Source organism: Fusarium odoratissimum, assembly GCF_000260195.1.
Source record: "Fusarium odoratissimum NRRL 54006 unplaced genomic scaffold supercont1.1, whole genome shotgun sequence".
NCBI lineage: Eukaryota > Fungi > Ascomycota > Sordariomycetes > Hypocreales > Nectriaceae > Fusarium > Fusarium odoratissimum.
This window is the reverse complement of record NW_022158687.1, coordinates 2,292,328-2,306,843: the sequence shown is the minus strand read 5'-3', so window position 1 is coordinate 2,306,843 and position 14,516 is coordinate 2,292,328. Positions and strand designations below refer to the sequence as shown.

At 45.8% G+C, this 14,516-nt stretch overlaps 7 protein-coding genes across 7 annotated transcripts; 2 read left to right on the top strand and 5 right to left on the bottom strand.

The window, feature by feature from the left end:
- Positions 1-491: 491 nt before the first annotated feature.
- On the bottom strand, positions 492-1,028 carry FOIG_00807 (uncharacterized protein; the record flags this gene model as incomplete). Its single annotated transcript, XM_031197230.1, has 2 exons — positions 492-567; positions 886-1,028. The coding sequence occupies 2 exons, from the start codon at positions 1,026-1,028 to the stop codon at positions 492-494; spliced, it is 219 nt and encodes a 72-aa protein (XP_031072997.1).
- Positions 1,029-4,329: 3,301 nt separating this feature from the next.
- Positions 4,330-6,370, bottom strand: FOIG_00806 (uncharacterized protein). Its single transcript, XM_031197229.1, has 2 exons — positions 6,118-6,370; positions 4,330-6,061 (listed from the first exon to the last, which is right to left on the bottom strand). Exons 1-2 carry the CDS (start codon positions 6,248-6,250, stop codon positions 4,761-4,763), a joined length of 1,434 nt encoding a protein of 477 aa, XP_031072996.1. The 5' UTR covers positions 6,251-6,370; the 3' UTR covers positions 4,330-4,760.
- A 1,335-nt stretch (positions 6,371-7,705) lies between these two features.
- On the bottom strand, positions 7,706-8,524 carry FOIG_00805 (uncharacterized protein; the record flags this gene model as incomplete). Its single annotated transcript, XM_031197228.1, has 3 exons — positions 7,706-8,334; positions 8,390-8,468; positions 8,522-8,524. 3 exons carry the CDS (start codon positions 8,522-8,524, stop codon positions 7,706-7,708), a joined length of 711 nt encoding a protein of 236 aa, XP_031072995.1.
- Positions 8,525-9,203: 679 nt separating this feature from the next.
- Positions 9,204-9,641, bottom strand: FOIG_00804 (uncharacterized protein; the record flags this gene model as incomplete). The annotated part of the gene is made up of 3 exons (XM_031197227.1): positions 9,204-9,326; positions 9,376-9,450; positions 9,501-9,641. 3 exons carry the CDS (start codon positions 9,639-9,641, stop codon positions 9,204-9,206), a joined length of 339 nt encoding a protein of 112 aa, XP_031072994.1.
- A 593-nt stretch (positions 9,642-10,234) lies between these two features.
- Positions 10,235-11,692, top strand: FOIG_00803 (uncharacterized protein; the record flags this gene model as incomplete). The annotated part of the gene is made up of 1 exon (XM_031197226.1): positions 10,235-11,692. The coding sequence occupies one exon, from the start codon at positions 10,235-10,237 to the stop codon at positions 11,690-11,692; it is 1,458 nt and encodes a 485-aa protein (XP_031072993.1).
- Positions 11,693-12,408: 716 nt separating this feature from the next.
- Positions 12,409-12,676, bottom strand: FOIG_00802 (uncharacterized protein; the record flags this gene model as incomplete). Its single annotated transcript, XM_031197225.1, has 2 exons — positions 12,409-12,539; positions 12,595-12,676. 2 exons carry the CDS (start codon positions 12,674-12,676, stop codon positions 12,409-12,411), a joined length of 213 nt encoding a protein of 70 aa, XP_031072992.1.
- A 510-nt stretch (positions 12,677-13,186) lies between these two features.
- FOIG_00801 (uncharacterized protein) lies at positions 13,187-13,807 on the top strand (the record flags this gene model as incomplete). The annotated part of the gene is made up of 1 exon (XM_031197224.1): positions 13,187-13,807. One exon carries the CDS (start codon positions 13,187-13,189, stop codon positions 13,805-13,807), a length of 621 nt encoding a protein of 206 aa, XP_031072991.1.
- Between the last annotated feature and the right edge of the window lie 709 nt (positions 13,808-14,516).

Sequence of the window (14,516 nt, the reverse complement as noted above, 5' to 3'; positions counted from 1 at the left end):
ATATAATCTCTTGAGCTCTCAGGTAGCTATCGGAACCCGTCACTCGGAGATCTTGTTCGTTTAACGGTCGGCTCGATAGGCGGTTCTCTTTCTTTTCATCTATCACGGCTGGTAGACTGCCGAAGCCCATACCGGTAAGATCTGATGTGGGCATCAGAAGCAGTACATGGCGTACCCGAACGGACTGATGCAGAGGAACTGTTGGCAGGTTACCTTGGCTACAGAATCGAGAAAGGATGATCTGTCCTTATGCAATGTTTCGTTGAGGGAGGGCGGATGTGTTGAGGGACATCGTAGTTTTTCAGTCATCAAGGGACCTATGAGACAGAGGACCTCCATGCCATGCATTTCATTTCATTTCAAAGAACGTTACAATGCCAGAAGCTCTCTTGGGGCTGGATCAAGCATTTTGAGCAGCCAGGGCACGTCCTAAAAGGGCAATGAAGCAGAATTGGAAGGGGCGATGCCGCTGTTAGTTCTAACCGCTCTTTTTAAATGTAGCTGACGAGCTTCTTAGCCTGGACCGTAGCAGCGTAGGTAGTAGCAATTTCACAGTTGGCCTTTTGCCTGATTTCAGTTTGAAGGCAAGTAAAAGTGCATAGCATTCACGAACGTTTCTTATTGTCCAGTCAAGACAACTCACAAAGAGGAAGCACTACCTACTCTTTCCTTTTGTCATATTGGTTTGATCATTAACTATAGGTATGAGTCTCGCAGGTGCTGTCTCTCAGGGTTTGGTAAATACTTTCTCCTAGGTTATCGAACGCAAACAATGCCTTTCCCTGCTCTCCTCTGCCTACATCGCATAGAAAACACATGGAACCTGGCCCTTTTCTCCTTCTCTCATCAACAGCTATCTACCAACACGTCAACTCTTATACGAACCCTTTTTCTTCTGGTGGCCGAGCAACGAGACCAAATTCCATTTTGGGCTTCGACCTGTTGTAGTTTTTACCTCTTATAGCAGGACCTGGCAGTAAGCCCCACTGGTCCCTGTTCCCCCCGGCATCTGCGGCTTCACAGACCATTGTTAGCGCCGTTTGGTTGACTGCGGAGAAAACGGGTGCAAAGGGACCGCCCCCGGTAAGCCAATCTTATCTCGAAAAAGGCGCCTCGTAGGGCACCTTGGAGCATCCCGTCTACGTCACAAACGGGTACGTACTGTGGAATGTTTGCCATTTTGCGGGGTAGTCTCTGTAATGAAAGGCAACCAACTGAGACAAACCTTCAAGCGTTTTATCGGATTGCGACTCTGCCTCATAGGCACAGTTCAACAGCGGCAACAGAGATGGAGATGCGACGATTCTGAAGGGGGATCAAAGGTCTCTCCCGGCCTCACACTTTCGCGCCAGCTTATCTCGACTTTCTGTTACAGCACGATGCACCGACAGACGGCCGAACCAATGAGAACCTGTGATTGGTCGCCCACCAACCACCAACTGTATGTGCCTTGCGTGCCAAACTGAGCATGATGTCCAGAAATATAATGGCAGCCCAGCAAGCGAAGCTCTTGGGCGTTGCTAGCCTCTTTGTCATCAGACAAGCCCATATGCTACCGCTAGCACAGCAACGCCATCAGTAAACAGTGGTGGAAGGGGGGATTGAATGTGATGATAAGATACGACGTAACTGTAATGTGCATACGAAACACCGTAATCTGCATTAGCTTAGCTTTGGTGCTGAAAAGGCCCCCCCTCTAGAATTCTTGAACATGCGTTGACAGTTTGACTCATGGATCGCTTTTACGGTCCTCGAGCTCATGTCCAATCCCATTTCAGCTGTTGGCAGCCCATCACACCTCAGTTTCCCCCTTGACATGACTCTTGTCAAAACCTTGCATCACACACGGCCTGGTCCATGCTTTTAGCGTCGAGCATCTCAGATCAAGTGATGCTCCTGTCTGGTGTTATCTCAAGCTTCAACAGCGATCAGCATCGCTCGGGGAATTGGGCGCTATGAAGCGATGACACACGGTGGGTGGCTGAGTTGTCATCACCATGCCATATCCATATTTCGGCATTCGTTAGCAATGCTTGCAGCAACCTTTTCATCTCGTTTGCATTTTGGGACCATGCTAGGTAGGTAGGTAGGTATGTCTGTCGCTGTTCAGGGTACGATGGAGCGTAGACAGCCCATTGTTTTATTTTTAGAGACATTCCATATGCTTGTGTCTACGTCTTGTCTTTTTAGCCTTCATGCTCATTTCTTCCACAGGGCAATCCCTAGACGTGGACTGTTAGCCTTTGGACTTCCGCAAATGCCACGTTATCCAGGAGGTCTGAACTCCGACTAAACACGCACGGTTAAGTCCACTACCTGGAAACTAAAAACAGCGTAACGGGGCCCTGGTCCGCTGTTTAATGTCTAAACCAAACCTCCAGATAGCCAATCATGGACCGAGAATGCTACCCCGCGTCCGCCCACATGCTCCCGAGACCGGCTCACGGCATCCTCGGCCGCTGAGGTGCATTGGTGTCCTTGGCTTTGGCTTCGACTTCGACAGCCTGTCTGTCTTTTTGAGCTTTTGGTAAGGATTCCTAAATCCCTTGACACCCTCTTTGGTGTATTATGTGCTCGATGTTACTCACCCAACACTACCTGGCCAGTGTTGAGTGTCACCACGCTTTTGCTCTTGATTAATGACCATCAGTTGGCTTATACTCCTCGAGGGATGCCCTGTTGCTCCTGAATTATCACCGTCTGGGGTGGCAGTTTTGTGGCTTTGTTAAATTGATAGCAGCCATGTATAGACAAAAATTTCATGTACGGAATCGCCTTGTCTGGAATCCAAGACCAGGAATTGGAGGGACGAGGTTGGGTCATGGCCAACACACCACCAAGAGATTGGCGAACTTTGTGGCGGCCATAGCCACCTGTGGGTGCAGAGATAGCGTCAAAGAGGGGATGCAAAGCTAGGAAGTTATCCACGATGCCACAGCTTGCAGCCCACAGCCGAACAATGGGTTTGCTGCACTGTAATACACGCTAGCTCAATGGTAGGTCTGTCCCTGATGGTGGGTGGGGGACCACATCGTCAATATCAAGCCCACCCATGTTCTTGAAGGTCTGGACCTTGGTGAGCATGTCGATCCGATTCGAGCCACCCAATGGATATCCTCGCCAGAAAACACTACATAACAGAATGATTATGTGCTTCAGTTACTGGAATCTGCTGTTCCCTCACCCATTTCTTGTCTCATCCCCATCCCTCACTCTTTTCTCACCGTTTATTCTCAATTTCCCCCCTGTCTCCTGTCTTTACAGCATTGCTTACCCTTTTCTTTTTGTGTATATCGTATTTGTGCCTATTCTTCAAATCTTTCGATCATTTTCTACTCATCTTCAATACTCTCCGCTCTGATATTCACCGCTGTTGTTTCCACTCCCACCTTATCTTAACTTGTTCCCCACGCTCCGCGGATTTCTTCGTCCTTCTTCTCACCTTGTCTTCGACCCTCCCTCGACTGTTACGCGCATGGAATATGACCTGAAATCTGCCGCCGGTCAATCGGCCCGCTCCCCATGAGCAATGCACCTCCTCCTTTTGTTCCCTTGACAACATGAATGATGCTCGATTTGCCCTCGATTGCCGCTCTTTCGTAGAAACACCACGCATTTCCAACTCATTTCAGCACCATCATTCGCATTTGTAACTCTTCAGCCATTTTATAACTCACCACGGAGCAACTCATGAACGAAAATAACCATGTAAGTGGCTGCTGTCACTAACAGATGCAGACCCTCTCGTTACCTCACGCCTGTGACGCAGCCCTTGGTCATCTCCAATGATCGGGCATTAGAACCGCGATATTCCTAGGTGTGCCGGAACGTGCATGATATGATGAAGAGAAAAGGTCAAACTGGTATGACTTTGAGGGTGTCGCTGTTAGGGTGACAGCACTCACAAATTGTAGATCCTTTCGGAACGAGCTACACGTAGCAACATACCCGGCATGGATTTGGAGGACATGTGGAGGGGAGGATTTGTGTTTGCAGGTTAGGTTCAACATGGAGGTTAACCTTTGTAAATAGGGACTCCGCTGATCCCTCATGAAAGCGAATCCTGTGTAGTCATCAAGGCTCCAAGACAAGCAATGAGAAGATCTTTCCAAGCCAGTGCTCTCAATCGATGAATTGCAATGCAACCAACTTGATGCACCAAAATTTACCAAAATGATAAGAGTTACAACTATAAGTGCTACATAGTGGACATAGATTCATTTTACCTTGGAAAATGTAGGCTAAGGATCTTTTTATTGTGTGATCGTCTTTCTAGCATATAGTTAAGCTTATAATTAGAATTGCATGTCTATGAAATCAATCTCGAGTTTAGCATAATGTAGAAGTGGAATATTTAACATATGACTGTAGTCTTTGGTATATTTGAAGGCCAACAGATGGCTGAGGGGTTCTGTTTTTCTCTTGCTGTTAGAGCTTCATGGAGGACAGACTTGCCCAGTTTCTGTTCTTCACACAAGAAGCTCGATGCTCATACCATTTTTGATTCAAGAACATCGATGCTATAATACCATGCAATACATGTCTCTGAATGCGAACTGCTCTAACATTATCATTATTGCCAATGAGAACTTCAGTCTGCTACAGTGCTGCGGCGTTACTGCATAAATCATTCGACGCATTTGCATCTCAGCATCGCCAAAATGAGTCGTCATGCCTACTGCTTAATAGGAATGTTACTTGGCTTCCATCGCCAAACATAATCTTTCATCGTAATAAGCAGGGCTTGATTCACTGCGGTTTTACACAGCCTCCGTTCTTCTTTGACCACACAACCCACAAACCCCACAATCGCCAGCATTGTGATACTGCGTAGTTTGACACGCGTCGGTTGAACACTGCCACGAGCCTGTTTTTGAGGAATCCAATACATTGGCACACACTGCACATGTAAGTGCTGAATTAGGATTGTCGTAAGAGCACATGGAGCAAGTTCCGCCAGAGCGTGCCTGATTGCTTGTCGAGTCGACTGGCTGAGCTGAACCTTGAGGGAGCGAGACTGGGGACCCGTTCGTGGCTTTTGCATTGTTTGCCGATTTAACAGGCCTCGATGTCGTTGGTATCCTAGGCTGTTTAGATCCTCTGGTAGGTTCTGCCTTGATATCAGTAGCAGGTGCCGCTGTTGGCGGTGACTGGTTGTTGAGAACTTGAGGCCCAGGTTCTTGAGGTGGTTCTGTAACTTGTGGCTCAGGTGACTCCCTCTTGATGCCCCTAATCATTCTTTGAAGTTCCCGACTCTCATCTCTGGCCCCAGGATCATCTGCATCCTCATCTTCACAGACTTTGACCATGCCGCGGCCTTGTCCATCAAGCAGTTTCTTACCGTTCACATCGACAGTATCCTTAGAATCTTCTCCAGGCTCATCCTCAAATTCGCTGCCACTTCCGGAATCTGTCTCGTCATCATCTTTAATGGGCTCGGGCTCTGTCTTTTGCTTTTCGAAGCGAGCGAGTGCCGCCGCCGCCCGGAGCTCGCGTCCTCTCATGCTTCCAGCAACCCGAGGTTTTGCTTGGATCTTCCTGCCACTCTCCAGCTTGACCTTTTCTTCTTCATCGGCACCGAGAGCGACCCCATTCTTGCCAAACTTCTTCAAGATTCGTCTTCCCTTTCGTTCCTGGTAGGACAGTTGTGGCTTGACCCGCCTCTTGCGACGTGATCTGTAAGTACCTCCGCAGAGATGCTCTGGTAGAACCTCACCAGCAAGCACGCTATTCTTTTCCCATTCACCAGTGGCAAGGTTGGCACCCCTTCCCCAGAGGCCGTCTCCGGTATAGTTTTTGGACCAAAGCTCGTGCATCTGAGAAGCGTACAAGTTTCGGACGGTCCAGAATGCTCTTGAATGATTCATTTGCTTGCAATGTGCCAGCTCGTGCATCATGACCATCTGTACATAGTTGAATGGCAGCCAGCGGCCAGTACTGGGCGACTTTAGAACGAGTTGAACGACTTCGCCTGCATTAAAATTCCGTCCAACGAATTCACGATTTGGTTCGTACTCCTCTAGCGAAGTCACGTACAGGTAGTTTTCTCGCATAATGGGACCTGATAAGGACGAATATCAATACCGTATTACCGATCCAGGAAAGCAGTTAACTCACGACATTGTGCTGCTATTCTCTCAAGAAAGTCCTGAGCTATCTGCTTGTCTGAACCCTCTAAAGGCTTGATGAAGACAATATGGGGATTCGGTTGCGATTTCTTTTCATTTAGCCGCTGGTACCCAGCAACCATGTTGCTTCGAAGTCAAGGGCAATAAATGGATTGTTTGCAGATATGAGCACGTATTTCAGTTCTGAACCGTTCTGGTAATGGTTGTGTACCAGGTACCTGGAACCCGAAACTGAAGGTGAATGACGCACAGGGAATCCGCAACTGAGAGACGCGTAAAGTAGAAAACTCCACACGCGACGCCACGTGACTGGCTCACGACATCAAATCCTCGACCACTCAAACAATCAGCGAATTGTCCTGGTCTTGCATAACAACAGTGTCCCGGATTTCATTATAAATTAATTGAAGAACCTTGCGATAAGAGAAGGGAAACCACCAAGTATTTATAGCTAAAATTTTCAAGGCCTATACGGAACTCAACTAACAGAACAGCTCATTGTCAAACACAAAATTACCGTCAAAGGCTTAGGTTTAGAATGTATGTTCTCATTGAATTCTGAACTAGGAGGCCTATATTCCCGGGCTCACCTATCCTTCAAAGCTTGAATCTTGCTTTGATATAAAGAACTTCTGTCGCTTGCCATTTACTTTCAACATAAGCATATTTGGTCCCCCACATTTGGCTGTTGAATAAGTCAAGGATATGCATCAATTCTTGTTGGTGACCATTCTTATTGACGCAGAGAGCTGAAGAGTTCAAGGGTTCTAGTACTAAAGCCTCATATTCGTCCTCTCTTCCTCTCTGCGAGGCCAAGAAAGGATAGCCATTGCTTTCATCTGATGGCATGCGGGCTACAATATATATCCGAAATGATAAAAAAGACTTTAATAAGTTTAGTATAAATTATGAATAATCAGTCAAAAGACCCAACAAATTATCCTAAAGTAGCCTGAATTCTTTGATTATTTGGGATTAAGGTTCTAAATTGTCTCGCTGCTCGGAGGCATGACGATATCTGACCATGGGATGATCTCCAGTATGATCGCAGATGGCCGAGGGTTGAGTTCCATTCACCACAAGGATTGCAAAAGGGGTTGACGATGCAGTCTGCTCTGTCTAGTAGAAGTTGCTGTCAGTGCACTCGCCCTCCTATATCCCAACGTGTCGGTAGCGATAAAACGCACGCACAGCTGTAAGTTCCATCTGAATAGTCTTGCTGGTCATGGGAAGCTAATGTCCTTGGCTGTCTAGAGAAGTTACACCAGCTGCAAAGTACTGTCGAATCTTGTCGCGCAGCTGAATTCTGAGCTGATAGCCTGGGTCAACCTGGAACGAAATACACCCCGAGGCCGACCTAATAGAGTTTCTTACTCTACCTGGGAACTCATTGCCAACACCAGCCTTTATTCTTTTTTTTTTTTTTTTTTTTTTTGATACAAATAGCTAATGTTCGCCACTGGTTATCAATGGCTCTAACTCTTTTGTCTACAATATAGTTCGTTGTAGCCAGAACTCCAAGAAAAAATACCATGTTGCCTTGTTCTCAAGTCCTTAAGCAAGCAATAAATCGAAAGTTACAGCGAGCCTCGTCTCTCGCGATGAGTGAAAGAAAAATCACTTCTCTGGCCCTTCAATTCTTGGTCAGAACCATCGTCTTCTGTTTGTGTCCCCACTGACTTTGAAGGTTCTGGTGGCTTCTTTTCTGCTTTAGTTTGTTCGAATAGCTCCAACAATGCCAACTCATCTGGCAACGGACTGTTGAATAAATGGGCGCTTCGGCACAGATGCTTATACTCAGCAATATCATGCATACTATTTTCCAGAATCTTTTGCCACGGCCTTTTCAGGTCGCTGGCAAAAAGAGGATGCCGTACCACCCAGAAGAGCACAGCATCAAGGATGCTTGCCATAGCTAGCCTCATGGGCACCATCAGCTTCTGAGGCTGTCCCCGAACAATGATATCCAATGCCCTCTGATAGTGCCATGAGAATTGGACCCATTGGGAGCAGTCCGGCTTTTGAGAGATATGGTCTCTACGTATTAGAGCTCCAAGTTCACTGGAAGTATTCTCGATCACGCGAAGAAGATGGCATGTCATTTTCGCCATACGCAAGTAGACAGCAGCGGTATACGCCAAGACACAACAAGGAATATGCGCAGCATTCCAGGGCTTTTGGCTATCGATGTCGCAAATTTCAACTTCTGTTTCACGTATCAGTTCCTGCCTCCTTCAATTTAGATAGAGCCCGACACGTACTATCGGTATAGATGAAACGTAAACAATGAGCGACCGTTTCGGGAGCGAAGCTCACAGTCACCACAACTGGTGTCCCATCCTGAAGTTCTCAGTTTGCATAACTACAAGCTGAACGGAAGAGAAGATACTTACCATATTGGGTGGTGGCAGGTTATCGCGGAACCAGCCTGACTGAGGTACCACAATATTGCGATGGACTCGAAAGCTCAAGTTCCCTGACCGTACCACCACATCAGCACCGAAAGGACAATTCCATAGACTAAAGGCGGCCAGTTGATGGTACTAGGTGAACACAGAGAAGAATCAGCTCACTTTGAAGTCGCTCGTGGTGCCGCAGCCTAATAAAGCTTTACTTACTAAGAGGTAATAAATATTTAAATTATATTAGATTTTAGAAATACTTAAATATATCTTTTAAGGCTAACTTATAAACTTAAAAAAAATTATTATTATTTAAATACTTAGATCTTATTTATTAATTATTATTAAATTAAAGTTATAAAAAAATAAATACCTAAGGCTAATTTAAGTGCTAACTAGTTAGGCTATTTAATAACTTATTTTATATATTTATAGCTAGGTTATTTATATAAAGAGCTATAATTATAATTATAGTTTTAAGTAGTCTTTATTAAAACAGGTATAATATCTCCAGGGCTAAGAGAAGTGATTTTTCTTTTACTTGTCTTAAGAGACGAGGCTGCAAACGACTGTATAGGACTGGATGACAACTTCCTGTTTGATATAATATTAAGATAAGTCACTCCGCAGGGAGAGTCACTCTAGGAGAGGATATTTCTATATTTTAATCGATTCAGACACCATTGTGCTGGCCATCCACCCGTGGACGCTTGGCATCCGCACTCTGGCCCTTGTCTTTATGCTTTCGCTTCTTGACATTCTCATTTGATAGTGTGGTTTGTCCTGGGGCCAATTTCTATAGTAAAGTAAGTAGATATTACGTTGTATCAAAAGGAGTAGGCTACCTTCTCACGAATGTTTATGGCTTTCCAACCAGAAGTGCTAGGAGTCTCACTTTCCGACGTCCTACATCCCAGAGGCTATTTGTAGCGGTCAGTAATAGGTTCTCTTATCGATTGATCATACTGACCGCTTTTGCAGCCTTTGCCTGCCTCTTTTTCTGCTCTCGTGCTTCTTTCTTAGCAAGCCCCTTTTCACCTAGTGCCCTTACTTCATCCCAAGATTCGGCGCCGAGTCTCTCCAGGGCTTCGGGGTACCAGACATAAGGCATAATTGAGTGTTATGAGAGTCAGTCTGTTGAAATGATTAATGCGAAGAGTGAAAAGGAGACAAAATGAATGAGTTGGGATGCGACCTGCACAGATAATAGTAGAGGAGATGATTCAGTATATCACGTGACCATTTGCAGTGGTTGATCAATTCATTAAGTGGGCGCATCATCTCCACTTATCATCGATATTTAACATCTTCTCTTTACCTTATCAAACATTCAGCTCCCGCACACTAGAGTTCGAGTTTCCGGCTAACTCCACGATTGAAAATTATTATGACTAACTAGCGGCGACGTCACTCAGCTCGACTCCATCACACCAGAAATTACATATCACCACTTGCAGATACGAGACTACGAGCAGCCTGTGAAGAGATGCAGTACTGCATAAATTCATAGAGTCAACAACAATAGACTGCTTTCTTTTCCCACGAGTCACTCCGATAACACGGCTTGGTAAGACCCAACTGACTCACTCATATTATTAAAATCCGATTAATATGATATAGTACTATACTACTAAAGCATCGTTGACACGCCTCTCAAAGTCGACTTGCAGGATGTCATTATCAAGGGCTTCGGGGCTGGAGAAAATGCAGCCCGCTGGCAAAAACACCCACCCCAAACCCCTCGATGATTACGACCGCATGTCAGACGAAGGAAGGGCAGAGTTACAAAAACGAGTAGGAAAGGGCCATTATGCGATTCTGAGGTCTCTGGCCCAAAAACGTGGGCCTGAAGAAGCTACTCCAGAAGAAGGATTTCAGACTCGAAACGCAAAACGTCGCAAAGCTATCTACGAAGAGAGTGATTCTAGTAACTCAGGCAGCAGTTCAGAGGGAGGTCATGAAGACGACGAAGAGGATCAACAAGATGACAGCGATAACAGAGTCACTCGTCAGACAAGATATACCCATCATTTCAGATCCGATATTGAAGACACTGATAATTCACCTGTTGTCGATGCCCCATTTACCTTCGAGCCTGACAACGGATTGGAAGAGTTGAGGCACATGCTGCTTAGACAGCAGTCAGAGATCAATGAGCTGAAAAGGAGGCAAGGAGAAGACATCACCACTCTACGAGACAATTTATCGAAAAATGAAAGGCGACTGGATCAGTTGTCGTCAGTGTTCACGTCAACTACAAGCAAAATAGAGGGTCGCCTTGAACGACAATGCAAGATCCTGCAACACAACACTCAGGCGTCTTTGGAGTTTGTCACTAAATTAGATGTGAAAGAATTCGCCAAAATGGCCGTCAAGGGCGTACTTGACGAGTTTCCACTCGATCAAGAGATCAAGGATGCCGTAGTTGCTCAGTTTGAGATTGAGAGACATCGTTCTGTGGTCTTTCCAACTAAGAGTGCCAAGTCACAACTGATCGTGCCAGTTTCTGGCATCGTTGTTTCTAGTGGTACTGAGAACGATCCCAGGCTTGACGCTCCAGAGAATGACTCTAATTTAGGAAGCGACGATGCACCTCTTCAATCCAGCAGAAGAACTGGTAGCCCAACTCCATCTGAAAGTAACGCACCTTCTGTTATTAGAGGTGAAGCCTCAGAGGATGAACGGCCTGTCACCACGAGACTTCCTGCCGTAACATCTGGCGATTTGAGTATCGCCAACACCACAACTACAAATGCTCTTGACTCCGCCAAGGGGGAGTTTATCATTCCAAGATTCGGACCTTCACCACCCCTAAAAGATACCGCAAAGACTGACTCCTTACTTACTACCCCTACTAGACAAACCACTCGGAGTGCAAGCCCGTTTCCAAGTGGCTATACCCCAAAAAACAATGGAAAGGCTAGGCTTCCCTCATTCGGTCTTTCACAACCCCTGAAGACTACTATAGAGACTGACTCTCTACCTGCTACCCCTACTAGACAAACCACTCGAAGTGCAGGCCCATTTACAGGTGGATATATCCCCAGCAAGCGGTCTGCCATGCCTTCCAGGTTATCAACTCCTAGCCGTGGTCAAGGCACCCAGAGAAAGAAATCGGGGCAGCCCTCTGGGATCACGAAGAAGAAAAGCGCGTCGGGTTAGATGAGAGGTTATACAAAGAGGCTTGCTTTAGTGATTATTGGGGCAGGAACATTGAGTTTAACCTGGTTTAAGTCAGGTTCTGCATTTGATCACGGGTATCTGTATGCCCTGTCAAAGGGGAATAGGTGCAGGTTTTGGGGTAATCTTCAATGGAGGCCTTTTGCTAAACGGGCGAGATATCAAAATATGGCTCTTGAGGCGAATGTCGTCGAGCAGAGTCAGTCGAAGGCATCCAAGCTCATCAAGAATTACTTTCTAAGTATCTGAATCCAACTCATAAACGCATATTTCCTGTCTTGTTTTCGTGTATGTATGCATGTATGTATGCTTTGTTATGGGACAGTAAAACCTCTCGGTCTGGGCTTTGGGCATTGTCTGCGGCCACGTAGCTTGCTATTGTCATTGCTACCTTAGACTACCAGATACTCAAAGCTTTGAACATTCCAGGCAATTCGGACCATTGTGTTTCTTATACCGATTTCTTGGGTAGTCTGGAGTCATTCCACAGTGATACATGCTAATCTAGCATGCTAATAAAGATCCCGTATTTTCCGCAGCAGCTCATCGGGTCCTTCAGGCTGGACTATTTCCTGTTCGACAAGCGTCTGAACCTGTGTCAGCCAATCGTACTCTGCCTTTGTCATGTCTTCTGGGATCTTGGGTCTGGGAGCCATCGTTGCTGTGAAACACTGGTTGAGTGTGTGCTGACCAGCCTCCTAAGCCTCGACACTCTGAACAAGTGCTTCCAGCGCAGCCTCCTTGTCTTCATCACTGGAGTGACTCGCTTTGACGACAGTAAGAAAGTCGCCCAGCAGATCGATGGTATCTTGGGGCATCGGAGTAGTTTCTATATTGGTTAGTCGGATTTAGAGTCGTGTTTAATAACATTTGTTAAGTCTTACCAGACTCAGTGTGACTGTCACTATTTTCTTCGACTCTCTCGCCTTGAGTGCAATTCTTGCCCTTTGCCTGGGATTTCGGCATGATGCTTACTGCTGGGTGTAAATACAAGGAGACTTGGCGGTATAGGCGTGGAGGACTGAATGAAATGGCCTTTTGTGAACTTGCGCAAAACGGCAAGGCTTGCGTCAATTTGAAGTATTTGAATGGTATGATCAGGTAGATTCAAGTATGTTAAGTTGAAGAAAGAAGTATTGTTTATTGACTGTGGTCTTCCGCCAGAGTGAATTGACAGTGAATGGCTTAGAGTCCCGTCACGTGACTCTAATTCAACCTCGTCACCTAAACATCTTTCTTACTTGGTTTATTTTATCCATCATTCCCTTCTCCCTCAATTTGCTGTATTGGTACATTCGAGTCGTTCTCATGTCAGCCATCTACGCGCAAGGACTTTGAATAAAAATTCACGTTCAGATTTCAACCTCATTCCTTCGAGTCATTCCGATGTCGCAACTACCAATTATAATCGAGTTGTCTAAAGCTCCTTATGATAATCATGTCTATCTCTCACTCGACATTGAGAGTATATCCCAAATGGAAGGATGCACAGTGGATAAAGATGAAGGAACACTTTCCTTTGCGCGTTGGGCCTACGACGAAGCCATGCGCCGCTGGGAAATTATCATGCACCCATACACTGATTTGACCGTCGAACCTATCTGGTATCTAAAGGAGCCGGTCATTGAACCCCTGATGTCGATTCTCATGCAAAATGACCACATCGTCGATCCCGGTGCACTATCGAGATTCACATGGGAACGAGATTTCTACGATATATTGGCCGACAAATGGATTGTTTGGACTGACTCCAATTCTCTCAAAGAAGGACATTTGCACACCAAAACCAAGTTGGGTGGTGCAAAAGACAATACTTCAGATAATATAAGGGCTCTCATCCACAGGCACAGGCAGGGTTCAGATATTGTAGCCCGCTTGTCTCCGGGTGAAAGCAATGGCTGCCCTCTATTGGTCTCGCAGAGAGGATTACGACTAGCGCAAGCTCGAAGAGAACTGCGCAATAACAAACGGGTTTCAAGACAAGTTGCACCTTGGTTTCCAGAGAATGCGGAGGTTGATGCTATTTTCGACGCATGGCAAAGGAATATTCTGCTCGAGACCAAACGGGTCCCCCATGACAACATCGATAACAATTAGGAACCAATCGAAAAATGTCGAATCATATGGGTTGACTCTAAACATCTCCAAGAAGCGAGGGCAAGGGAAGCAAACTCGAACAGTGAAGACTGCAAGCTGGCACCAGAGAACCATTATTTGAACGACCCGGTGGAATTTATATTGTTCAGCCATAAACTTGGCTGCTATATCTTGGGCGATGTAACACTGGATTTGTAGAACGTCACCTCAGGGCTCGGACAACGCGCTGACACAGAAGGTGTCCAGGATTTGGGAGTCAATCTTAACCTTTACTCAGAATATAACGACTTCAATTCTCGTAAAGGATCTCAGTACCACTATTCATAACTCTACACTTTCGAGTCAGTCCCAAGAATATACCATTGCTTCTTCTTTTGGCCAAACAATATAACCGATAGAGTGAGATTGACTCTTATGAGACTGACTCCTATCTTCCTTCCAGTTGATTAATTTGATCTTGTTATGATAGTACTGCAATCCAGAGCTGGGAAATTCATGGATCAGATGAAACCAACATGAAGAAGGATAGACAGGGAGGGAACATTATTCAAACACGCGCCAAATATTACGAAATAACAGCATTAATATAAGCTTCTATCAGATAGCTGATATCTCCCTGCTCCATCACTAGAGTGACTCCAAATAACCACAGAAAATAAAGCAATAGTATCATCCTTTTCTCCATTTCACGGTAAGTCGCTCCAATCCC